Raw genomic sequence first — 26,691 nt, forward strand, 5'->3', positions numbered from 1 at the left:
AACAGGTTTGAGGCATCTTTTTTTGCTTTTTACTATAGAACTTATTTTTATCCTTAATCAGGGTGAATTCTCAGATTAGATAGTCTGCCAAAGTCTAAATTTGGTTCCTTAGAAAAACAGACCACCAAAAAAAACTTCAGCAATTAGTTTTACATGCTTACTTTAGCTGCAACTTCAGCACTGATCTCTTCTTGGGTTTCTGCTAATCTTTTCTTAGCCACTTCTGTTCTCCTGTCACAGTCTGCAATAAATGACTGCAGATGGTCCATTGCCTAAAACATCAACAAGAACACCAATCAACATTGTAAAGAACATGACTATTTCATTATCCTTAACAACTTCCTAGTTTAAGACTAACTTTTCAGAGTTTTTCTTAGTGAAACCTTTGTAAAACAAAAATCTAGCTGTTTATGGTATGTAATTGCATATATTAATATACACTAACATTTTAAAAACTAGTCTGCACACTGTCAAAATTTTTAAGTATTTGCAGAAACTTGGAAATGAATCTCTCTTACATCTTATTCCTGAAAAAGCAGTAAATATTTATAACGTGTTATAGTTCTTCAAAGGATAGTTAGGTTCACCACATCCTGCCAATACATACAATACTGTAACATTTTTTCCACTACGTTTTTAAGCTATTCATCATATTAACACCATGCCCCCCGAACAACCACCACCCCACATTTTATCCATACTGAAGACAGACTTCCTAGCTGGGAGTTTGGAACTGTTTAACTCAAACTAAGGTGTACTGAGACATAGCAGGTCATTTGTTATTCCCAAAGGAAAATGGCATTTTTATTAACAACTGTAGAATTAAAGCCTCTCTTCAAAGCATACATGACGTTAACATTTGCTTGGTAATTGTTACCAACAAGACAGCATACAGGTTTATGATAATTATTTTTGTGAAAGGATATTAACAGTTCTACCTAGGAATGACTACCCATACAAATATAATACATATAAACATGAAGAGGCATGTAAATGTTCACATAACTGTGGAGGGATTTTTCTGCCTCCACCTATAAAGCTACTTTACATAAGTTCTCCTTCTTTGTGCACCAAAGGCTAACTTTTGTTGCTCAGTTTATCCCTCTAGGATAAATAGTATAGATAAATAGGATAAAAACACACAAATAATGCTTTCTCTCTACCAAGACAAGATACATACATCAAGTTCAAAGAAGAAATCTTGATCTTTGGATGCTATTTCATAGTCTGCCCTTAACGCCAGGTCATGCACCTTCAGACATTCTCCAAGGTCCATTCTCTGAAAAGAGACAGAGGGAAAGTAATATAATTTTCCAAAAGAGTTACAAGGAACAAAGTAAGCACTATTTCCTTTAATAGTCAAATATTCCAAAGCAAATCATCTCCTGTATGGGAATAAAAGGACATTTTTATAAAACTGTAAGACAATCCCAGATCTTTAATAAACATGTATGAATGATGAAAAAATACGTAGACAGAATGGAAAGCTTATCCTATGATGATGGCTCTTTGCATTACAGAGTATCATTATTGTCCTGCAAAAGTTCTTTTATTTATTTTTTAAAAAAAACTTCAGTAAAATAAAAGGGATTGAAGTGGAACGTCCTGTATTGAATTAAAACAGCTTAGGAGAACCAAGATCTTTGAAAATAATTGGCAATTAAATGGTCAAATGCTTGGTCTATCTGCACACTCCACATTCTTGCTGTAACAATTGTCTGAAACAGTTGCAACCATATCATCATTGTAAGTGCTGCTTAAAAATCATTCTCAAAGCATACAAAGGTAGCCAAAAATCAAATCTATCCAAAGGAAAGGCAAGAAGAACAAATTAAAGTAAGTAGATTACATCATTAGCCTTTAATCTCACATAGAATGCTGCTGAGAAGAGTGCCCAGAATCTTACTAGGTAAAACAAGTACTTTTTTCAAATTGAAGTTTGTAACTTGCACAGCAGAAGGAATTTTGATGAAATTAAAATTGTTTCCTGCAAGTTTGTTTGGTGATCAAGACAAAGTAATATGCAAATTTTAAAAGTCAATTCATAATAGAAACAAAATTAGGAAAAAAAAATCAAGATAAATCAACATGAGACTTTGTAGAGAGGATATAATCACTGAAAATGATTACTATTTGCTTCACTTAAAAAAAATACAGTTCCAGTTAGTTCCGTGCACTGTTCACTTAAGAGAAGTTAATCCTTTCTTAGCATTAAAAACACAATACAGGTTGAACTCTATGGGAAAAAGCTCTTACTGTTGTAGTTCAGTAACAGTTTTAGAACCAAAACTAATGTAATTGATAATTTGTGGTTTTTCATAAATAAAAGATGAGCGTTGATTTGGAAACTGTTGAAAGTCACCTGCTATCTGAACACCTAATTTCAACAGTAAATAAAAAGATTAGCTTTTTCCTTCATAACTACACAGAACCTTGGCAATTTTAAGTGATGCAAAACCTGGAAGACCTAGAAGCTGAGCGATATATCACGTATCTAATTTCTAAGTCATTAGGTTCTGCCATTACTACAATCTTCCAGGAAAGTATCCCAGTAACAGGAAAGCGGTATGAAAGAACATTTTAGAACTATCTAAAAATGAAGACACCCAAGAATCCTCCTAAAATAGGGAAAAGCTTGTCTTTATGCCAATTCATCACTTGCACTCCGATATGGTATTTAAGGTGGAACTATAAAACTCAAGGCCAATCCTATTTTACATCATACACACTGCTCTCGAATGCACAGATGAAGCTAGTGACACTAAGAAATCTGTACACAAAGACAAAAAGCCTGAAACTATTCATCACACCATCAGAAAAATGATTTTTCAATATGAAAGCTACATATAGAATAAGCACGTGAAATTTAAGTTCTTCCATCACACCCTAAAAGAATTCACGCAACACTACCATGACAAACTTTGTGCTCAAAATGTGTTCAGAATAGATTTGACCTCTTCAAATCAGTCGATTTTCTGATTTCTTTTTAGTCCAACTTGTCAATCCACAGCTCAAGAGGATGGAAATTACTTTGAGCCAGCATTACTGCTGAAAAAAAAATTGTTCTCCCTTTATTACTATGCTGTGCCTCCCTATGCTAGCACATGTGCATGTACAACTGAACACAATCAGGGTACTGACTGAGTAAAACATAGCTTAGCAAGCCAAAAATGGAGGCAATTTTTCAGCAGCTATCTTTATCCAATTTGTTAGTCAGCTCTACAAACAGACATGCTGACATTATGTAGGGGGAAGTGTAATAGTGGCCTTGAGCAGCTGGGATCTCTTAACAGCACGATGACTACTTCAGACTCTTGAATAACTTCAGTAATATTAGCTGCAATTTTGGGGGGGTGGAAGAGAGGTGAAGTAGGATTTGTTATTGCTAGATAACATCCCAGTTAGAAGAAAGGAAGCATTGGATCCAGTCTCCCTCTCTGATCCAGTTCGGAGCACAGTCGTACAAATACTCGCATGGCTAACAGACAGGGAACAACAAATACATACAAGAGAAACAGACTCCTTTTCATTGGCTTTGCTGCTAAAGAAATTGTGTCATTGTTGGAATCACTCCTTAGTGCACTCTGTACTAGTCTTGACTGACCCGTTGAAAATACCTTAACACAAGTATTACTACTAGATGTCTGTCTTAAAAGCTATTAGCAAAATGAAGTTTTGAAAGACAAAAAAGTTTAAAAAGTTAACCCAGTTTGTACATTACAATATAAAAATCAGGCTAAAAAGCAGTTCTGCTGGTATATGGTAAGGAATATTTGGCAAAGTGGATTCATCTTGGGGATGATTTATTACTGTCAAAAGTCTACTTTGGATCGGAATTGCCGAGGACCTTGACAACCACAGAGAAGTTTGTAAGGTAGTTTGGCTCTTATGGCTATCTGCAAAGTAGATGGACAGCTGATGGAAACGGCCAGAAGATATAGAAAGTCTTCATTTTTGTTTTCCACATGTCCATGTTGCAATCTGATGCCAAGCCTTGCCCTTCCCCAAAGGCAAAGAACATGCATTGGTACTCAGCCATTTAAGATCAATGATATTTGAAACAGAAGGTGGCTTTAAGACAGCCTAATGTTCAGACCCTGAGCTACTACGGAAGGCTTAAAAAGAATGCACATAAACTTTGTCTTTCATTGCTGACACAATGATTTTCAGACAGCCTTACGCTACTTAAAGTGATTTACAGGAGTCCCAATAAGCAAAGCAAACAAAGCAAGGGGCGAACAACAAAGCCCCTAGAGTAGGCAGAACCAAAGTTCATTGAATATGTGAAGCCATATATACTTTAGGGCTTTTTGCAGCTATGCATTTTTACTGAAGACAAAACCAGAAAAAGATTCTCCAGGTATGTGGGGATTTATTACAAGCAAAAGCTATTGCTTAAGTTTAGTCTATAAAATAGTCTAGGCAACTGCTTATGGGTATCAGTAGTCGTCTGCTTTTGCAGAGCTTTGCTTAAGAGACAACTGCCTGCTACTTAACTTGATAATCATTTGCTGTAACAATTTCTTCTTCTTTTAACCACTGTTAGATGAGCAATTAAAGATACTTGATTTCCCAGAGCTGAGATTTAGACAGCACATCTTTCATCCCAAAAAAACTCATATTGAAATGATTCAGAAATAATTTTTTTGTTCCACCTGTGAAAGAGAGAATACCTCTGGAGTTAATACAGAAAAAAAGCTGGCTTACTGCTGATGCTTAGCTCTGCATCAATCAAATCGGGTGTAGAAAAAGATTATCACCTAAGTTCACCATGAACAGACAAGAAAGAGGTGGTCCAGGATGTAGGCAGCACAGAAACTGAAGAGCTCAACTAAAAAAAACAAAACAACAACAAAAAAAAACCACCATGCACTCAAACTTGCTGACATCAGTAACTGAATCAGACTAAACTATCAGATATGATACTGTTTCTGGAATCATGAAACTAAGGTTTTCTTTCTCAGGTCTTGAGCAACCTACAGGAAAAAAATCTCATTTTGGTGCTTTTACAAATACTGCGTGTTCCTTTGACATCAGAGATTAGATTACTGAATGCATACAACATGGACTACAAGAGCACAGAAAAGCCAAAGCTACTTAAAATGCAGATGTTGATGCCAAGTGTAACATAGTGGCACATACCATCAATGCTTCTAAAAACAGCATGCACTTTTGATAGGCTCTGAAAGATGACAGTCTGGACCGTGTTTCTGTAGAGAATTCTTCCTAGCTGAAAAGATATCCATACCAAAGCAGCTTACATTCAGTAACAGATTTTTTTGTTTATGAAATTAGGCATGATTGGAAAAATTAAGTTGTCTGGAGGAGCCAGATCTCTCCCTTTATCAAATTGTCAGGACAGCTATCAAGAACACCCTCGTCAAGGCAGAACAAGAACACCCTTGCTACAGTCAAAAAGAAGATGCAGATACTCTTTGTGGAGATCTTCCTCCTCATGGAATTCACTTCTCATCTGCAGTAACAGTTTTGTTTCTGACAGATTTACAGACCTGCCACAAAGCCTGTCCTCACACTTCACTAACTGCGTTAACTTTTGAAGGACTTCACTACTAGGAAAGAAATACTGAGCTGAAAAAAGGCAGATAAGCAGTAAATTATTGTGTATTAAAGTCCTTAGCAAACACTGAATATTCCAGGTATCTTCAGAGTTATAATACTTCTTTAAAGTCCTTTCTACTTTTAATCCTACTTTTACTTCTGAAGACTTCAATGACTTAGAATAGATCTTTGCTAAAAGACAAAGCCAGCAGCAGTATTCCTCACTTGTAAAGGAGACATTTTAGTGTTTCCATAGCATTGTTTTATAGCCTCATTATGTATTAACATTGAAGTCAGATAACCATATAGAAGAGTTAACAAAAAAAACACCTTTCATCCAGACATATTAAGCCTATTAAAATAGAATGCGATACATTCAATTCATTTTACTGGCACTGGTCAAAGAAATTAAGAATATGTCTGAAGGGACTGATGTGATCACTTGCTGTCACAACAGGGCACTTCAGAACTCATCACCACTGGGCTGAAGACTATGAATTGAGGTGGCTTACTCAAGGCTAATTTAATTTGATTTGCAAAGCCTAAAGCAATTCACATGATTACATTAGACCTAAACTGAAACACCCTCCAGCAGAACGCCTACATTCTGCAATGCTGCAGGATATAATCACATCCACATAGCTAAGTTCTAGCATGGAAGCAGTTCCACTGAGCCAATGGAACTACTTGCAAAGAAATCAGTTGCAGATTATGACACCTAAACGCAAATACTTAAATGCACCCAGCTGCAGATGTGTGAACTATCCAAACTGCTCTTCCACAGTAGTAAGGGATCTAGACAGTACAGTCAGCGAGCCTCGATGGATTTAGTCTACCTTGGGAGAAACACCCAGTGGAGATGAACTGAGCCTCCCCTCTAGGCTCCATTGCCTAGATCCCTTCTGACTCCAACGCAAGCTAAGACACCTAGCTCCTCTGATAAAACCTAAATTTAGGTATCTTTATCTGGAGCCAAATTCCACCCCTAATAAGCTTAACTTTAATCATGTATTAAGGTAAGTTGCTAAACCAAGGTCTCAATCAATACCATTTTAGTCAGCACAGGTCCTGAAGAGCTGAGTGAAATAAATTCATGAGCATCAAATGACACACTTAACTGCAAGACTGTGCTGACAGTATAATGAGGTCTGCATAAACGAAATGCAAAAAGCAATGTTCCTCAAATGCACAGAAATGCAAATAGGGATAAAGTTTATCCTCCCTGTGGAAAAAAAGTTTCTCTATCACAGTTTGCAAGACCATACACAATATTTGTTACATTTTCTTTTCAATAGGGAAATACAATCAAGCTAGATTACTGCAAAAGCATTGATCTGTTTGGGCTCTTCCAAGGTAGCTAGCAAGTTACTGTAAACATTTAGGATATTAGTACTTTTAACTTTAGTAAAGGCATTTGCCTTAAATCTTACCACACGATCATTTTCACTAGTCCTTGGCTAGCTAGTCCTTTAGAAACATACAGAAAAAACACATTCTTATCCATTTTGTAAAACTTGCAGAAGACAGCACAGTGCTTCTATCCAAAGAATGTTGCTTAAGAGGTTCACATCATTAAAAGGGAGTCATCCGATTCCTACAGATGTAGCTTCAGTCCTAATCTCATAATACACACATATACATAGATAAAAAATATTTTTGTAATGATGGTGAAAGTCACTCAAAAAAAAACAGTTTGAGGAAAAAAAACCACAAGCCTGAGTGTCATCATTTATTAAGGATAAAAAGGTGAAGTGTTAAACCTTTAAGACAAAAAACTGAAATTAAAATTAAATGGTAATGATTTACTGTGTCCTAAAGGACTAAGAGTAGCTAGGACTTAAAGACTTATAAATCTATCTTCATAAAATTCTCCAACTGAAATGAATGAGCAAACCCTTAAACCACTGAATTACACGTGTGAACCAGTGACAGTGATCAACTTCACAGAGCAGAACACCAAAACATGAAAAAATCAGTTAAAAACAGAAGCTTTAGTAAAAGGTATTGTCAAAGGCAAGTTCTGAAAATACTGTTTTACAAGCTTGAATACAGAGCTATTTCTGTGATCTTACTGACTAGTTTAATATGTGCCTCACACAAACTTTGAATACAAGTAGTCACAGAGCACAATATGTTCAGAACTATGATTTCAACTTATAACAACCTCCATGAGTGTATTCTTCGTTTACATTTTTGTTGTTAGGACTCACTATTCTATCTATATCTTCCATAGTCCATCACTTCCACTGTCCTTAGAAACAGATGACAAAAGGAAATACAAATATCCTCTCCATCTCTTCCCAAGGAGTGACAAAAATCACCCCCTGTGGGGATTGATATACCTCTATTTAACTTAGAGTTTTTAAGTCTACAAAACCAGAAAGCTAGTAGTACAAAAACACCTCCCTAAAAAAATTAAATACTTTGAAATACCAATGTAAACAAAACCTTCTGACTTAAGTAGGTAGTCACTTAAACTCATCAACAGACAACTAGACAAGTCTACCCTTTATAAAGGTGGAAGAAAAAGGTAACTGATACAGAATGTTCTGGTGACAAAGCACCTGGAATCAAATTTCAAAATGCAGTTAGTTCTTACAGCTTTACAGCCTAAGTCAAATATTTAGGCTTCTTTTAATGATAATTTTATCATAAGAAGCTACTCCAAGGAAGCAAGACAGAGGAGTGCGAAAGAAAGCCGTAAGTAGGAATTTGTGCATTATTGCCAACGCAGACATTGGGAATCTCCTAGTAAAAAAGTCAAAATTCAAACCTTTAGTAATTTTCCAGAAATGTTTCTGATGTTAACCAAGAGTTAAATGTGATCAAAGAAGCTTGAGGAAAATAGACTACTACAAATGTTCTTAAGAAGTCCAGAAATAACAGATTTCATGCAGTACTCTTAAAAATAAAGAGACACCACTTGATCTAAAGAAAGAAGAGATGATGCATGCAGAAATATGGGCAACACAGAGTAAGTTTCCAATCTCCTAAGAAAAGTGTGCATGCGCTACTGTTGTTGATACATACTGCAGTCTGGGGAACACAATTTTATTATCAAGGGAAATCAGTACTCTTTTCCTTGGTGGAGTTTTGGGTATTTGGCCATTAAGGAAAAGAACACTGAAGTAACAGAGCTTACTCATTACAGTTATTTCATTTGTCTTGCATATCTGTGAATATCTTCCCTGAGTGCTGTTCAAAGAGTGGGTGGATTGGAGTAGCACAGAAATCTGCATTTTGCAAATGGGAACGGTAGTATGCAATTCACAGGAAGGCAGATAATCTTATGACTGTTAAAAAACAAGGCAATTCGTGCCTGGTATTTTACTGATAATGCAGTCAGTAAAGAGATTTAACTTTATAAAATGGCTCAATAAAACTTTTTTTTCCTCTTTTTTGAGAAGCATAGAATTCTGGCTTTGAACTAAAAGCCACTCAATACTCATCACCTACACTTGAACACTAAGACGCATCAAATTTTTCCTATCAAAACTTAGGAGAAAACTCCACATTTATTTTCCAGATCAACAATAAACTGTTCAGAGAAACATGTTTTTTGCCCTTTTAAGAGCTGTGCTGTTAAGACAGAAGTTCCATTTCCTCAGACCCACGACTAGGTGAACAGCAGAACGTTGAATGGGTCATGTAAAATCTGTCTCTTAACAGTCCCTTTCCACTACTCCCACTTAGAGCATTAAGTCAGTCACTTTTTCTGGAACCAGAATTACATCATAGAACACATTTTGTCGTCTGATGACTAACTACATCATGAGGAAGAAAGTAAGTTATGGAAATTCACTGCATAAATTGTTTAGTTTAATACTCCAAGAGCGGCAGCAGAAGAATCCAGTAGAAGATGGAAAAGACCTTTCAGCAAGAACAGATTCAGTATACAGGCCCAACCTACAGGCTTGGGTTTGCACCATAAGAGGTTATTTTTTCATGATACCTAGAGCTTTCAGAATTACAAACATCTCTTACTTGCTAATGACAGCCATTCTAGGAATCTTTGCTTATACAGATTATACCACAATAAAAAAATGTTTAATTAACCTTTTAACAGTATTGTCTTCTGAATTCTGAACTATGTCTTCATACGTTTTTAGAGCACACATTTATGTCCCCTATTTTGCCCCCAGCCATAAGCTCTTCTGATCATTGCAAGAAGACCAAAACACTGGACAACATAATAGATGGGGAAGACACCTTCTCTCCCTTTCCCCATTTTGTTTGGACAGTAACATGTATGTAAGCTGAACAATAAAACCACACATGCAGTGATACACAAAGCATTGGCATCAAATTGTTATCACTTGTAATGCACTATCTTTAGCATGAATTATCTTCACTGAACACCAAATATCTCATGCACTTCAAGAAGCCTGAATTTTGGTATAAAACAGATCTCTGCTATAAAAAATAAAAAAATGTCTTTAAGGATAGGAAAAAATAATTCCGAAAGCTACAAGACTTATAAAGGAGCTCAACAAAAAGGCCTTTTCTATCCCACTGCCTTTTTTTATTAAGACAAATCCTAAGTTCTCTAGTTCAGTTCTAGTATTTAGTTTGCTTCTTTGTGTGCTACTTAACAATTAGAGTTGTGCCTGCTTTTCTAGGGACTCTTTAGAGGCGGGAGGATGGGCTGTACCTATAGGTCTGTCACTACAAGAAGAGCCTAAATTAGTAAAACATAATTAGTGTGGGCATGAATGTTTGAAGCCTTTTGAAAAACCAAAAGCGTTGTGGTAATGTAAAAATCACAGCTACTTGTGAAGAGCATTAAAGGAGAGATAACAAGTAAATCAGTTATCAAGTCTACACATTTCAGTTTTTCATTTTGCAAATGGACTTCATTCTGTATTTCATTAAAGGCTCCTATCAAGTCAGTCATTTTGAAAGATTAGGCACAGAAAACCAATAATGCCTCAAATAATCCTTAAGACATGTTTTTCTAGTACTTACTTTCCCCTCTGTCACGGGACAAGAAAACATCCCTATGTGAATGAAAAAAGCTAATCAAGTGCTACATTAAAATGGGAGGCACATGAGACACAGTGTATCATCATAGTACATCTCTCTACTGTTAACTCCTCTACCACAACAGAGCATTAGGTTACAATTCTTCAACATTTAGTAACGGCCATGGTAGAAAAAGGAACTTCGCTAAGCATTACAAAAGGGGGGAAGACTCAAAGCAACCCCACTGGATTTTTCACAAAGAAAAAAATATATACATATATTGCTAGATAGCAAGTCCCTGTGCATATTTAAAGGTAACTGCTTACATGGACATCCTTTTCCCATAATCAATGCAATGCAACTTCCTTCCTTTCATAAAGGGTAAGCTACCTTAATCAGGCACCACAAAGTAAAGCACCAGTGTGATGAAAAAGATACTGGCGTGTGCCAAAGCTTTGCTATATTCAGGCATAGGAGCTTCTGTTATAGAGTACTCAAAAATCCAAGTAAAGCAAATGAATTTATTAGTATGCCATAAATTGAGATTTTCCAAATTGTCGTAGAATTTGTAAAAACAGGACAGTAACAGGATGTTGTACACCGTGTCTCTTATGTTCAATATATATCAGCTGCTGGGAGTATAATTATTTGTACTTTCAACTGCTTTCACAAAAATATATCTGAAGAAAAATCACTGTACAAGCATTTGCGTGGGATACTTCCTCAGTAAAACAGGAAGTTTTAGGAAATTAACTTCATAATTTATGTGTTTATACAGAATTTTAGAAGAGTATTTCTGTTAGTTACAATGGTACCAGTGTAAAAACACTGCTACAGCATAACGAGTAACTTCATGTATTTTAGACTTTATATTATTTTAGACATTATAGCAAACAACAATGAATTTCTATGTAATGATTTGCATCGAGAACAGAAAACAAAAAAAGCCTTTGTAATGTTTTACATAAAGGTTAGTACAAATGCTATCTGAGAGCACTAGACTGATATTTGCTGAAAAACATGATGCTAACAGAGATATTACAAAGAACAAGGGTAATTCAATTTCTCTGTTATTATCTGAATAAAACAGTACTTAGATACGTACAGTTCCAGAGAGGACATCATGAGGGCAGCAGTTGAGAAGGTGACTCTTACACACTCTGTCATCACTGAATTTGATTCTCTGGCGGGTCGTGTCACCTGCAATATAGAAATCAACGTATTCCAGGTTAGAAATCTGGAGAAGCCAAGTATGTTATGCAAGTTACATGCAAAGCTTTAACACTACCCTGTCACACAGTGAAGGCCTATGGAAACTAGAACTTAAAACACTGTATGCTTCTTTGCCAAATAAAACCAAAACCAAATACGTATTTTAATGCTCTACAATGTGATTTAAAAATCCTCTCATACTTCCCCTTCAAAAATGCAGTGTGAGAAGTGCTTGAAACCAGAAAGAGAATATTAGCTTAAAAACACTTTGCTACAACAGCATTTATTAAATGAGCTATATAATGCTCTATTCAGATTTTGCATGAAATAGTGATGTATTTGTATGCAACAATTAGCAAATAAAAGCAGCCTCAAACAAAATGAAACACGGTGAGTCTTCACTGAATCCCACCTGATACTCATTTTATTGTTTTGTTCTTTGAAGCAAAGCACCCTCTTACTTCTGATGGGAGTAGCATAAGGAGTTGACAGAAGAATGAATTTAAATGCTTACAAACCTGAAAAAAGTCAGTCAAACATATGGACTTAGCCTACATGCAAAGTTATTTTACAGATGCTTGTATATAACCGTCTTGTAAACCATATTTTTTTTCTACATGCTGTTTGTTGGGATGTGAACATCTTAATTACATCTTCATCATGGCAGGTTGTAGTTCCTGCGTCAGCAGAAGCATCAACCTGCCCACACACTGAGGGCCAATTGGAAGTTTAAATGACCCCATCTGGGAGCAAGACCTGAAGTCTTCAGATCAAAGTAGCCAGCTGGTATTTTGGGGGTGAGGGAGGGAATGGGTTTTCCTTTGAGTCATAATGTCATTGTCACTTTTTGAGATTCAGAAGAGAGATTGCTGCTATGGCTCTCTTGCTGTTGAGACACAGGCATGATAAAACCTTCATCTCTCTCAGTATTTATCTATTTATACATAAAAATTAACAACTTGTTAAAATCCTTAATCATCGAAAACCTACTGGTGAATTACTGAAGCAAGAAGGGCTGCTGGGGGAAAATAGACGTATAATGAGTTCAGATAGCAACCTTTTCCATTTCATCAAGTATTTTTGAGAGTGCGGATACATTTTGCAGTTTTTATGGCTTCATGATTGGAAATGAGAATTTTGAATCTATTATACAATTCAAGAAGCCCAATTCATTACTTAGGTAATTACAACATAATAAAAATACATATTCAAGCCTTTCTTACTATTATGTAATTGCATTTTTTAAATATCAGCTCTAGGCGTAGGATGCTAATATAGAACATTTTCAGATGGGCCAAGTTTCAGATTATTAAGCAAACAAAATTTTCCAAGAATACCACATCCTTAATATGCCTGCAGAACGCAACAGTTAAACCCAGTAATCCACAGGCTGAAGACAGCTTCAAAGCAGTTCAACAATAGGTTTTCTAGAGGTAAAGCTTACCGTTCACTGTTATTTACACTGCTAAAAAATTAAAGCAATCCCTTTATAATCACGCCTGCTACTGCAGTAAAGAGTTTTGTTTTGCTTTTTAGGAAGTGGATCCATATTTCTTTTTTTTTTTTCCTTTTTCTTTTTTTAAACACATAACTGCGTTTGTTCCACATTCATTAACACATCTGAAAAGTTAGCGATAACTCACGGCTCGGCGAATGCGGGGCCTTTCTGACACTCCCTTGCAGATTGATGTAGGCAGGCAAAGATACATTGAACCTTTATAAATAAAACAAGGGGCCAGATTGTTCAGTTTGTATAGAATAATAGACTCTGCCAGCAATTTTAACACAGCATCTAGAAATACATGTTGACTGTAAAGATTCTTCTATATAAAGACAAATGAACAAAATCAAGAAAAGTATAAAAAAAAAAAAAAAAAGGACAGCTGATAGCCTAATAGCACTAACCCCTCAGGAGTTAAGGAGTTATGAAGACTAGAAAATTGCTGAAAGACTTATATGGTTCCTTAGGCAAAGTTGGAAAGAATTATTTTTCCAGACATTACCTCAACATCAAGAGGTCCTTCATTTTCTTCCTACTTCTAACACAACTGGTGACTGACTCTACAGCTGCAATACCCTCTTTATTCCTCTAAGGGGCTAGCACGATAATCACAATTAGCAAACTGGGACAAGACGACACAGAAAAAAATGGCAGCAGGAACTGAACAAATGACAGCCTTAAGGTGGTGTTCCACATTTACACTTTAACTGACAATCTTTTTGCATCGTGCCTTTGGTCTAGCACTTTGGAGTCTTGCAGAGAGGCTCCCACACACGGAACGTCCAGGTATCTACCTTTTCCTGTCTATAAATAGTGTTGTCATACATTCACATTTCTTTTTAAGCTATGATGTTTCAGCAGGAAAGGCTTATCAAAAAGAAAAGGCACAGTGTACTATGTTCTACCAATAACTGAATCCCGTGTCCCTCTTGGAGCCCATTCCAGAGTCTGACAGCCTCAGAAGAAAGTGCTTTTATTTTTTCATGGGTTTTGTGGGCTCCAATACCCCTAAAATAGCGCAGACATGTTGTCAGGGACAGAAAATGTTCTGCTGCTCATCTACAGATGAATCATCTTGAGGTGGCGATGGCCTCCGGGGCCTACATGGGTTGCTGAGTCAGGGGGGAGAGAATCTACAGACCCACTCTGTGCCTGCCATTCAGCCTTTTGCGAGAGGCTTGCGGATGCCTTCTAAGAATTCAAACAACAGAGGCATGAACTTGACTGTTCCTAACCCCAGGACTTGGTTTAAATGATATGTCAGATAGGCGAGATGGTACTTCTCTACATCAAACTGTAGTCAAGTTGGTACACTCTTCTTGTGGCCAAACTATCAACTGAAGGCTAAAGAATCTCTATGAGTACTTAGAAGAGGCTTTACATTTTCTGTAGAAAGAAAATAATGCACCAGAGGACTAAGTAGGTGCAGTCATCTGTGTCTTAGAAGTACTCTTAAACAGCTACAGAGAGGACACTCTCACCAATATTTCTGATCTTATTACAAGTTCTATTTAATAGGTAAAGTGTTACGTTAGCTCAGAATAGCAACTTATTTAACCCTGCCTCTAAAGAACAGCAGAGTATTCAACTGCTTGATCTTTACGACTCACTCATTAAAGAAATCAAAGGAGGCAACATTCATTACCGTAAGCCACTCCAATGTTTCTGATTAGATTTTCTCCATTAAAAAATAAAATAATTTTGGATAAAATTTATAAGGAAAGAAAGAAAACATTTTAAAATTTATTTATTTTCCCTCAGGAAGTAGCAGGTTTAGTTTTACTCAAAGTATCTGGCCCAAACCACATTTCTACAATGTATTACATTATTTATATATATATATGTATATAATATACATGAGGTAATACATTATAATACATTGTAGTGTATTAAAAGGAAATTTCTACACTTATACATCTTATATCGAGATCCACGACATGCTGGATGCAAATATCAGGGCACTGTATCTTATAGATGCCAGCACTGGAGTCACCTTTCTAAAGGAGGTTTTCTAGTTCACATTAAGTACGTTGACGACAAAATTGACATCAATATTCATACAGCTGATTAAGGAACATCCAGAGGTTAAGATCACAACATGCACTTGTGACTACAATCCACTCTAACTCCCAAGTCTAACCTATTAACAAGCCTGTACAATGTCATTCCTGTGTATTTAATCACAAACCAGCAGAACGAGCATGTCTGTACTGCTTAGCATTAACCACACATGATTTATTTCACGCAGCATTTCTTACAATTTTCCTGTATCCTAACCTTCTACCGACAACAATCCCAGTGCACTGATGAGATTACCATTTGGAAACCAGACGTACCCTCTCACCCTAAACAAGAGGTGCATGCCATGCAAAGGCAACAACGCACACGTTCATTTTCACACTGCTGACTTCCTGCATTAAGCTCTGTCAGCCAAAACCCATTGGGTTTTCACTCAAAGTTTTGAAGCACGCGTCCCACCGTTTTGGCAAGGGACTCTCAGAGCTTAATTCATGAACAGCTACTAACTGGGGGGAATATCAGGTTAAAGGCTGCATAGCAAATTTCATCAGCAAAGCAAGCCTTGTTTAACAAGCACTCAGCATCTTTATTTGGCTGAGGCTGATGCAGTCACAGAAGGTCCTGTGCCTGCTGCAGACTGAATGGGCAGCTAATTCTGATTTACTGTCTCCAATGCTGGGCACACCTTTAACCTAACACTTCTGTATAACACATTTCTAAGCAGGATTTTTCCAGTTTTACACTATGACTGAATTAATACTTGTGAGTGCTTAGTGTAATAAAACCATTTTTAGCTAACGAATTACAAGCAGAATGTAACAACGATATCCTATCAGGCAAGAACATGCCTGTCTGCATCTCAAGTGTCATTCTAAACAGCGTCCCAAAGCTACAGTAAAAAAAAAAATAATAATAATAAACCCCAAATCCTTCACTGTTCCACTTATTTTTAAGGGCTTAAGTACCAAAAACTTTATAATGATGTCAGCAAATACACACAATTCACTGAACACGATCATTGCTCTTCAAGCCACCTAATCACTCTTGATTCAAGTTATCTTTTCATGAAGTGTATGTGTTGCTTCTACTTCTGAGCTGATATCAATTCCACATTCTGGGCAGGTTTTGGAGAAATTCACATATACAAGATACTTTGTTCCACCTGTATTTTGGTGTTGATCCATATCTGAAAGACAAGCTCTCAGAGGAGGCTCTTGGCTGCCTAACCTGGCTCTCAGCCTGAAGCTACCTCCAGTAACGGCAACAACATACTGAGCTCAAAAGCACGTGCCACGTTCCACCTCCAAGTGCAAAACTTACAAAACCAGAAAACAAAACCTATATACCCTTAAAACACCAGCCTCAACCCACTGCCCATATCTGCTGCACTTCTTAGTTGACAACATGTCTGTCTGTCACCTGCATGCCTGCTACAGCAATACAGCTTCAAGGTGCTGAGGAGTTTTATCCTACCCTAGTAAGGGGCCTTGCCTCCCATTTCCCTCTCTGCTCCCCAAGATGGAAATACAGAGATAGGTTCTGCTGAAGTGAAGGCACTACAGGCAAACGTGAGCACAGATTAAAAAGCTGGTCTGCTGAAGTGATGCACTACAAACACAAACGCTAATTAAAAAATAGGTTACAAGTTCTAGATTACACTTCTGTTACCATATTATGAGCTTCACTGAACAAATGTAACTTTAAGATAAGCACGGGGTGTCACTTCAGCTTCTCCCCACCAGAGAGGACAGGAAGGTCACACATCAGGAACCACTACTACAGATAACTGAAAGCAGCTAGTGTAAAACTGATAAACTGATTAAGATGTGAACAGATGCCAAATAACATTCTCAGTGAAATAAGAATACCTAGAGCGAGAAAATGCTTTGTTATTATGTGTAAGAACTTGGACAAACACTCCAAACAGAGCAGTTCAGCCCAAAGGGGTAGCAGGTGAAGCAAGAGGTGCTGACTGACACTTCGTACATATGGGTTCCATACATCTAAATGTTCCAAAGATTAAAGCTTCTGCTATTCATGTAGCATAATATTTGTTAGGCAGCTTGGCAGAACACTTTCACAACCACATGTAAACTTCAAAAGCATATACAAGTTTACTTGTCCCTAAAGATGACCAATGAACTGCTAGTTGGTCATATTTTTAGACTATAATCTCATTTTGATGTAGTGGCAGTTGTATAAAAAAAACATTTCTTTGCAGGGTCAAGTCCTGGCAGTTTCAAGATGTTGTGTTTAAGTTACAGGACGATTCGAGATCTCATCTGGGTCTGCACCACTGCCTAAGGCAGTGACCCTTCTCCACCCTCTGCTTCTAGCCTATTCCTTGCAACGACTCCAGCATTCACGCAGCGAGGCAGATCAGGTAACAGACCTGGCAGAAAATCAACCAGTTGAGCAAGATATGTTGATTTGAGGCAAAACAGGATCTTTACGATCAGGCCTTTTAGGGAAAACTTGGCGATCTTACCCAGTTCTGCTACGCTCTTAAAAAAAACCACTGCACCCCTGGGGTACTAGTATCAATTGTATTAGCATTTCTTTTAACAAATGAAGTCATTACAGATTAACTAGGGAATGATCCTTGCACTAGGACAACTGTTACATTTGCCAGGGAACAGAGATGGCAAAAACAGGCACACTGTTAGAAATATATAATGAATCTAAAAAAAAATAATTTAAAAAATGATGCTTTATCAGCTTATTCCTGATACTTCTGAATGACAAATTCACGCGGCCCTGGTCCCCAGCCATAAATTCAACTTCAACTAACCTTTTAGCTACTGCCAGGTGTGACAAAGGCATTGCCTTTAGCAGCTAATGGTGAGAAACAATATAACATGAACAAAACATTTGGATGCAAGTACGTAAGGTCAGCGACTTCACTTCAGTGCTCCTTATTTCTCAATATTTGGGAAAGCCACGCTACACACTCAGTAGTTTATATTTAAGCCTCTCTAGGTATGCCAGCTTATCAGTGCCCACAGTGACATACTTCAGAGTACGCTGCTTTCCATCTGTAGTCACAACTATATTCAATTAGCCCAGCTTTTTACTGACATCTCAATCTAAGCTGCATTTATTTACTTATTTTTGGATATGGTCCACATCCAACCCAGTTTTTTTTTTTTTTTTACCTCTTATCAGAGAAGCATGCAAGTGAACTTCAGGTTAGGTAAATTTATTTAAGATGTTGAAAAATACCAAGCCACTCATTTTTAAATAATGTGGTTTTACAGGTGCTTCACAGAGCTCTCTTTACCTGTCATTTACAGAACAATTTCAATGTAGTGGCTTTAGCAATTCAACTGCTTTTTAGATATCCCAATTAACCTCTAAGAACTGCAACTTGCCAGAAACACCTACAGAGCACCTGCCGCGTCCCTTTTACTCCACCTCCTCGCCAGGAACGGGAGGGCACCAGCAGGGTCGTTGGCAGAGCCTGTCCAACATCACACCCCGGCAGGTACCGGGCAGCGAGCAATGTACCACGTGTGGAGAGGTGTTGCGTGACTGCGAGCCTGACTACCCCGCTGCCCAAATTCAGACCCGCCTTTCCTAATATAACCGAGAATTTTAAGGTGAAGTCCCTCTTCCAACCAAAAAAAAAAGACAATCAACCAAAAAAATCCACCAGACTGTGTAGAGATAACATTCTGTTGGTTGGGAAATTCAAAGGCACTTTGGTAATTTTGAACAAAATACAGAAATGGTATTTTTAGAAGCATTTTAAAAATCTGTTCTATTGCCAGGTAGAGCAAAATAAAAGGCAACGGGGACAGGTGAGGAAATGAGAGCTCTGCTCTACCAAGAAATGCAAGGACTGCCAGACTCTAATGAAAAGCCGTGATTTGCATATTACTAGAAACAAGAGTATTTGTCGGAGGCCATGGGGGAGCAAAACAAAAAACCAAAGCCAAAACCCACTACTCACAGGTCTAGCAATATTTCAATAACCTTGAACCTGGCCTTGAATTTATTAGGGTACCAGCTTCCCAGAAAAGGATGATTTTCAGTCCCTATGAGCACTCTGATTTAAATAATGCTCCACTGGAATTTTTATATCTTTAATTTTAAAGAACTAAAATGGTGTTGCACTGAGATCCCCAATTCTCCACCTAATCCAGTAACAGAAGCCGGTATTGCAAACAGCCTTTTTTCCTTATCCTTCCCCATCCTGCCAACTTTGTTTAGATGCTTCCTCTCAGTAAGCCACTTCCAGTTCACCACACGCAGCTCTGGATTTACGAGCTGGGTGGGAGGGGTTATCAATAAAATGACTGCTTTCTCACAAAGCTAACAGAAACCTAGCATGCAATTTGTTTTCCTGCCTCAGGTCTTAAGTGCAACTGTCACTTAGCATCTTTAAGCAGCTCTCTCACATGTCAGTCAGCCTTCTTCCACTGCCAGTGGAAAACGCATTCAGAAACTGCAAAAGCCTGCACCCTTTTAAGCTTCCTGTACAGTCTTAGGTACTCTTTTGAGACAGCCATCTGGGTGCTAGCACTGGGAAGCCTTGAATTTCACGAGCACCGTGTTACATTGCCAAGCTGAGTGCTCACACCACAACAGAAAGCATTCAAAATCTTCTGGGACAAGACAAAAAATGCTCCAAGCCAGATCCTGCGTGCTGACTACTCACTAACCAGCCTTGCTCTGGAAGGCAACCTCTACATAATAGTAATTTTCCTATGAGGTTATCGTGCCCCTGTTTAGAACAGCTGTAAGCACGTAACAGGAAGCATTCATGATATCCTGGGTACGTGAAAACTTGTTACGTTAATTTAAAACTCTAAATTCTATCAAAAAAAAGCTGAAAAGCTGATCATATCGCCCCGGTTCCAAGAGATGACCGGCACATGCCAAGTAAATCCCAGTGCATGGGAACACAGATAATCATTAATAAAGCACAAAGCTTCAACAAACACGTAGCGGACCTGCGAGAGTGAGTACCACATGCAGAACACTAAAATCATCTGTAATCACTGTCTACCCTCAGGTGCAGCATTCTCTTGCTCATAAATGAGATACTACACATCACACCAGGGCCTCCTCTTCCCTAGCAGTCGCCACACTACCTACATTTATGGATCACTGCCGTTCAAACATCACTGTGGAGCGTGAAAAAAAATAAAAATCTGAAAGCCTGTGCACGGTGGTAATTTTCCAGCTCACAACGTGACCGCAAAGCGATCTGAAGCCTGATTGTAGCTATAGTGTCTGTGTGTCTCGGGATTACTGCCTCTAAGTGTTAAGATGTGATTTTTTTTTTTAACAAAGAGAAAAAAAAATGGGGGGAGTTTATCCGCTGGGAGCGACTAAACCCTCTCTTTCATATAGCGGCGGGCAGACCCACCCAGCCGGCTGAAATGATGGTTTGGGTCAGACTTCAGACAGACCTAGTGACACGACAGCCCTGCTCCGCCGAAGGGGGGGGGACCGGGGCTGTTCTGCCCGCGCCCCCCCCCGCCCGGCCGGGGCTGCCCGCTGCACCCCGCGGGGCCGAGCCACGCGGCCGGGCCCTGCCGCGGCGCGGTTCCGCTTCTCCGGGGGCCCCGCGGGCAGCGCTCGGCGGCCGGGCAGGGCCTCAAGAGCGGCGGCGACCCCCGGCGGCCGCATCGTCCCCGCGGGGCCCCGGGCCCGCTCGTAGGGCGAGCGAGCGGGCGGAAACGGCGTCGGCGGCTCATCGGGCCCCCTCCCGGCCCCCGCCCCGGCTCCGAGCGCGGCCCCGGCCTGGGGGCGCTTACCGTCCCGGGACGTGCCCATGAGCTGGTCCAGCATGGCGCGCATCTGGGCCTGCGCCGACATCTTGAGCGCGGGGGGGGGGCGGCCCGGCCCGGCCGCCTCACGCCGAACTGCGGCCTACAAGGCCCGAGGCCCGGCGCGGCCCGAGGCCCTCCCCCTACGCGTCACGGATGCGGGCCCGGGCGGAGCCCCGCTTCCCCGCCGAGGGCACGGGGGAGACGCGGAGGGGAGCGAGAGCGGCGGGCGCTGCCGCTGAGGGCGGAGCGGGGGAGCCTCTGCCCCGCGCCCGGCTCGGTGCCGCCGCCTCCCCTCCCCCGCCTCTCCTCCCGCCTGCCACGCGCGCGCGCCGGCGCTAACGGAAACCCGCGCGCACGCGCCCTCCTCCTCGCCCCCCCCCCAGCTCCCCGCGAACGTCAGCGCGGCCGGCGCTCGGCGCCCGCCCATTGGCCGCGACGCGCGGCGCGGTGATTGGCGGGGAGGCCCCGCGGAGCTGCTGTGACGCGGGGGCCTCTCTGAGCTGCGGGGTGGGGGCGGCCCCCGCGCCCCGCCGCCATCTTAGGGGGCCGCGGGGAGCCTCGCCTCCCTCCCGGCCTGTGCTGGCCCCAGCCCCCGGCCCCCAGGGGCTGCTCCGCCCGCCCGCCGCCCCGGGGCTGGGCTGGTGTTAAGTAAGGGGAGAGGCGAGCGAGGGCAGGCGTTGAGGGGAAGCGGTTCGGCTCGCGGCGCGTTTCCGACGGCGCGCTTTGTCTTCCCTCCTGGCAGAGCCCAGCCAAGCGCGCTTTGTTGGGGGTTCTTCATTGAGCTCCTCCCGCAATTACAGACCAGCCTCACGTTTATGGCCGCTGTAAGCCACCCTTGGTACAGGTTTCTTACGCATCTTGCACAGAACAAGCCTCTTCTGACAACTGAAACCAGTATTTCTTTGCTTATAACAAGAAACCTGCTGCTGCAGGTTGCAGGACAAGAAAACAGCATCGTTGCTGGGACTGTAACCCGCTGTCCGACTTACACATCTGGTGTAACTGGCAGGCATAATTTCACTGCTTAAGGAAGCTTTTCACAGTGAAACAGGCATAAAGGCTTAGTCTGAGCCAACCACTTCAAGGCGTTCAGAAATCTGCAGTTCATTAGGTAGCGGTATTCTGAGTTATTACTAAGTTGCTACTGTGAATGAAAATCTTCAAGCTGGGGAAGTACTACAGCTAAGCTCACCAGAACCCTTCAGTGCTCCAAAGAAAGGGCCTTTCCTTTGGAAACTGGAATTGGAAATTGGGCCTCTCCTTTTCCATTGGAAAATTCCCAATGTACAGATCATGGCAAGAAAACACTACAGAAAACGGGCAAATCCCTTCACCTACAGATTTAGGGGGAGAAAACAAAGTTGCAATTCTTTAAGACAGCTCAGCAGTGAGGATTTTGGCCTGTTTTTCCATTGCAGGTAACACCCCTCATTCCCTGAGGCTGTCTGTCGATGAAGTGACAGGGCAGGTACGCTCGATGACCACCGGGAGTGGATTCCCTGTTGCTCCCCTTTCTCCCCACACCCACAGGTTGAAAACCCCCACGAAACACAAGCCAGCAGGGTCTCCGCACGTTTATTGGGGAACCGACGGCAGGCGCACGGCGGCCGCTTCAACCCTTCCCTCCCGGCTGCTGGGGCAGGCGGAAGCCCACCAGGCCGGCCACCTCCTCGGGCGAGCGCTCCCCCCTGCCGTGGTACTCGTGGTGCAGGGCGGCCAGGTGCCGCACGCTGCGCAGCAGGCACAGGTAGGTGGCGGCCTGGAAGTGCAGCTCCTGCTGGGCCCGGCACAGTTTCTCGCTGGTGACCTGCGGAGAGGAGGCGACAAAGCCCGGCCGCTTCACCTCACGCCGCCGCCGGGAAACGGGGGGGGGGCGGAGCGGGAGGGGAAGGAGCCGCGGCGCCCCCGCCGTACCCGGTGAGCGCGGAAGGCCGCCAGGAGGTGCCGGTAGGCGGCCGTGTCCCTGTAGGGCCGGCCGGGCGGGCCGCTCGCCAGCCGCAGCTCGCGGAGGAGCCCGCGGAGCGTCCGCAGCGGAGAGCCCAGCGCCGCCATCTTCCGCCAGGGCGGGCTGCGGAGCGCCGAGCGCAGCGATCGCTTCCCGCCCCCGCTCCCCCGAGCGGCCGCGGTCGAGGTGCGGAGGGCGAGCGGCGAGGCCGGGCCCTGGCCGCCTGCTGGGCACGGAGGGGAGCGACGGCTGCGGGCGCTCAGAGAGGCTTCGTGCGGCCGGCCTCGGGCAAAGCCCGACCGCCTCGGGGGCTTCGAGGTCTGCGTTTTGGACAAAGTTAAATAATAATAATAGAGATAGGGGGGGAAAAAAAAAAAAAAAGAAGCCCACCCCAGATGGGACTCGAACCCACAATCCCTGGCTTAGGAGGCCAATGCCTTATCCATTAGGCCACTGGGGCTACCGCGGAAAGCGCTACGCCGCGGTGCTACTTCTCTCATGCCCCCGCCCCTATTCCCTTTGACGGGCGGTGCTTGGCGGGCGCTGATTGGGCGGTGCCTCCCGCCCGCCTCTGGCCGCCCGGGAGCGGGGAGCAGGGAAATGGCGGCCGCCATTAGCCGTCGGGGCAGGGCCATGCAAGGAGGGCACGGCTGGGCCTTGCAATAACGGTTTCTGGAGGGAGAGTCTCCTCCTAAAATAATTTGGAAGTGCTGCCCTTGCTTCGGGGCAACCCCAGCTGAAGGAAGCCGTAGCAACTGCTCCCCCCATCCAATTTAACAACAAAGAAATGACCCCCTCCTCCCAAAGCCCCCAACCACATCTTTATTTTGTGAGAAATAACACAGACAGACGTAATATGTACATTCCTCTTTATTTAACAGCACAGACACATGACGTAAAAAAAAATACACTCATGAAAAAAGCCTGTCGCCATTACGGACAGGGAACAGCTACACCCAGTTGCGTAAGGCTCCTACTGCAGAACAGGGGTCTGCTGCCTAAACGTGGATCCCAGAGCAAAACTGCTGCCAAAAACATCTTTGCACTCCTTTCAGGAAAGCAGAAGAAAAAGAGGGAAAGTCCCTCCACAAACAGGTGGTGAAGCTGGTGGCATCTGCGAGGTTCACAGGACACAAGCCCCGTGTTACTGTTGGGAACAAAGCACTGATAAAGCGAAAAACGTGCTCCAGTTCTTCCTGCAGAGGGCCAATAATCCTGACTTGTTAAAACATCAGACTTCTCAGGGATGGTGAACCTGAGTATCTGGAAGGAGTGAAAACATCAAGTAGTCACACACAAGAGATTTATAGTCTCCCTGATAGGGCTCTGCTAGCCACAACTGGGAATGTGCAGGGGAACAAACCAGCTTCCCAATTAAAAATAAAAAAATAATAATAAGGAATAACAGCCATTAAACTGACCAGAACTGTATACACATTAGGAACTGATGCAGGCTTTTGTGGCAGCAGCTTCTTCCTTTTCCTGCTTCAGTTCAGGATGGAAATTAAGCAGGCACCAGTTCCTCTGGCAAAGAGCCTTACACACTTTAAAAAATTAAAATACAAAAAAGGGGAGACAGGTGTATTTACAAAATCCATGGCTGGTACAGTACATCATTTTTAAGACACACTAAATGCTACAATCTTTCAGGTCCTGAGATTATTACAAAAACAAAAAAAAAAAAAAGAAAAAAAAAAGCAACAACTCAGTTTGTGTTCAGGTCCAGTTTTATAAGGAGAGGAAGGAAATCACACATTTAAAACACAGTATCCCTTGAAGTTAGTGGAACACGCCTCCCTAAAATCCAAATGAAAGTGGTGCTAATCACCCAAATGTAGCTGCATTTGGTTGTTCAGGCTTGCTGTCACAAGAGGGGAGCATTTCGCAGGGGAGTTTCTCTGGGAGCTCAAGCAGGTAAGCACGTGGCTGTTGGGATCCTCTCTCACTAAGCCCTATGATCCGAAATACGGAAGTAATAAAAGGAGGAAGGTGACCTGATACAAATTCACGTGGGGCCGAGTAGAGCATCCATCACAGGAGTCACCGACTCAAAGAGGTTTGCCATCTCTTAGTAGCTGTGCGTTCCTTTGAAGCAGAGGACTACAAAGGACGCAGGTTTTGCTTGTAACAAAATGCTCAGGCCACTGACTGACTGCTCCAAGCTACCCAGAGCAGGGCAGGAAAACACTCGGCCCACCGGTTTCTCAGCTGTTCACTTCACATAGCCTCCTTCATTCTCCTGGGGATCAGCAAGTCAGGTAGGGTTAAGCTGGTTATATCCAAAGTTGCTAAAAATATATACGCCAAATGTGACAACAAAGGACACAGGGGCCAAACCTGTCTGTGGGAGGACCCCCGCTGCCCTTGGCTGGGGGGGCAGGAATTGATGTGGAAGCTCTGCTCTTGACTAAGCCTCGTTACCAGGCAGAACTGAAGGGACTTGTAACCCACACCTGTATTCTCAATGCAATATTCGTAACATAGTGCTTTTGTATCATCAGAAGTTATAATCACAGATGCCCTTTTAATATGAGCACCCACCTTTAAGCTAGAAAATACCAACATTTTAAGGATTACTCACGAAATGCTTCTAACCCTCAGTCAAAAGACTACAAGAGACAAATCACAGAACAAGGGTACTAGTTTAACGGCTAAAATATAACGCTGCTCAGTAGACTTTTTGGGGAAAATAGCATTAATGATTTTTGTAATTTTTTTTTTTTTTTTTTAAACAGTAGTCCAAAAATATTTCTCCATCTATTTCCAACAGGGACTTTGAGAACTATGCAAGAACATGGTACTAATTGCTACATGATGGAATTACTGGCAATAAAACACACACTACAGTTCTCACCTCTGAGCTAAATTGTTATTTGTAGTTACATACAAGACTAAAGGATCAGTGAGAAATACCTGGGGAATCACAAATTAGCTTTTACTTGAAGATCCAGCTACTGGGTAGCTGATACCTCCTCTTGTTTAGAAGCAACTTAATTTAAGTGAGGAATTGATTTACTTGACTTCTGATATTGGAAGGAAACACAGGATCTCATTAGCTTCTCCCCAAATCCAATCAGTACATTAAAAAAAAAAAAAAAAAAAACATTGCTGCGGCTTCTTTAAACCAATGTTGAGAGCTGAATATTCTGAAAGCTCTCAGACTAATAAGACTTGTCACAAGAGGTGATTTTAGCTTCCCTCTTGAAGCAACTTCATGACACTTGACACTAGGTGTTGCACCAGCAAAAGGGTTTCTTTTTTGAAATACAAACTTCTTTCTTCACTGTAGCAAAAAGAGTTCTGCAGTACAGACATTCAAAAAATATTCCATTTTCTTTGGGTAAAACTTCAACATGTATTAACAGGGTAGCTGGGGGAAGGAATAGATGTAACACTGAGACATGTAAAGAATACTTATCTGCATAGTTGATATTAGTGACTACTAATCAAACTAAGGCCTTATCTGGAGAAAGCTGAGAACACAAGAAAGTTTCTTCCCCCACCTCCCACTCCACTGGTGAAATCTGAGAAGTCTCAAAGCAGCTCTGGCTGCCTCAGCAGCTACTTGGTTTGGCCTGCAGCAGTGGTATCTGCTGGCTGGTTTGGGTTGATTCTCTTGCCTTTTTCTCTTGGTACCAGACAGTAACAAAAGGTAATTGTATCTGTTCAAAAAATACATCTGCACATGCTGCTGCTGGGCAAAAAACAAACAA

The 26,691-nt window shown here is 41.6% G+C and overlaps 3 protein-coding genes and 1 non-coding gene across 7 annotated transcripts in view; all 4 read right to left on the reverse strand.

Annotated features, from left to right (window-relative positions):
* LOC118171868 (putative RNA-binding protein Luc7-like 2) overlaps window positions 1-21,345 on the reverse strand; it is a 33,389-nt gene extending 12,044 nt beyond the window's left edge. For 2 of the 4 annotated variants that reach the window (XM_035335314.1, XM_035335304.1), the window contains exons 1-4: window positions 21,019-21,345; window positions 11,627-11,721; window positions 1,181-1,279; window positions 162-272 (exon numbers count right to left, since the gene is read on the reverse strand). In XM_035335314.1, coding sequence (XP_035191205.1) covers window positions 162-272; window positions 1,181-1,279; window positions 11,627-11,721; window positions 21,019-21,079 — 366 coding nt within the window. In that variant the 5' untranslated portion in view covers window positions 21,080-21,345. Of the gene's footprint in view, window positions 1-161; window positions 273-1,180; window positions 1,280-2,155; window positions 2,162-11,626; window positions 11,722-13,376; window positions 13,413-21,018 lie in introns of those variants that run through there. The other 2 variants (XM_035335333.1, XM_035335324.1) reach the window with 2 other exon arrangements.
* Window positions 21,346-22,592: 1,247 nt separating this feature from the next.
* Window positions 22,593-23,186, reverse strand: FMC1 (formation of mitochondrial complex V assembly factor 1 homolog). The gene is made up of 2 exons (XM_035335363.1): window positions 22,948-23,186; window positions 22,593-22,840 (listed from the first exon to the last, which is right to left on the reverse strand). The coding sequence occupies exons 1-2, from the start codon at window positions 23,083-23,085 to the stop codon at window positions 22,646-22,648; spliced, it is 333 nt and encodes a 110-aa protein (XP_035191254.1). The 5' UTR covers window positions 23,086-23,186; the 3' UTR covers window positions 22,593-22,645.
* A 179-nt stretch (window positions 23,187-23,365) lies between these two features.
* Window positions 23,366-23,438, reverse strand: TRNAR-CCU. Its single transcript has one exon. It is a non-coding gene; the product is annotated as a tRNA-Arg (tRNA).
* Window positions 23,439-23,830: 392 nt separating this feature from the next.
* UBN2 (ubinuclein 2) overlaps window positions 23,831-26,691 on the reverse strand; it is a 55,576-nt gene continuing 52,715 nt past the window's right edge. Inside the window, exon 18 of the mRNA XM_035335377.1 lies at window positions 23,831-26,672. The gene's annotated coding sequence lies outside the window, so the exon portion shown is untranslated. The remainder of the gene's footprint in view (window positions 26,673-26,691) is intronic.

This window comes from Oxyura jamaicensis, chromosome 1, assembly GCF_011077185.1.
Source record: "Oxyura jamaicensis isolate SHBP4307 breed ruddy duck chromosome 1, BPBGC_Ojam_1.0, whole genome shotgun sequence".
In the NCBI taxonomy this organism is placed as follows: domain Eukaryota; kingdom Metazoa; phylum Chordata; class Aves; order Anseriformes; family Anatidae; genus Oxyura; species Oxyura jamaicensis.

Excerpts from the sequence above, each read along its gene's own strand:
- FMC1 (XM_035335363.1), bottom strand. The coding sequence starts at position 23,085 with ATGGCGGCGCTGGGCTCTCCGCTGCGGACGCTCCGCGGGCTCCTCCGC. Across the intron at positions 22,841-22,947 it reads CGGCCTTCCGCGCTCACCGG|GTCACCAGCGAGAAACTGTG; the intron begins GTACGGCGGGGG and ends TCCTCTCCGCAG.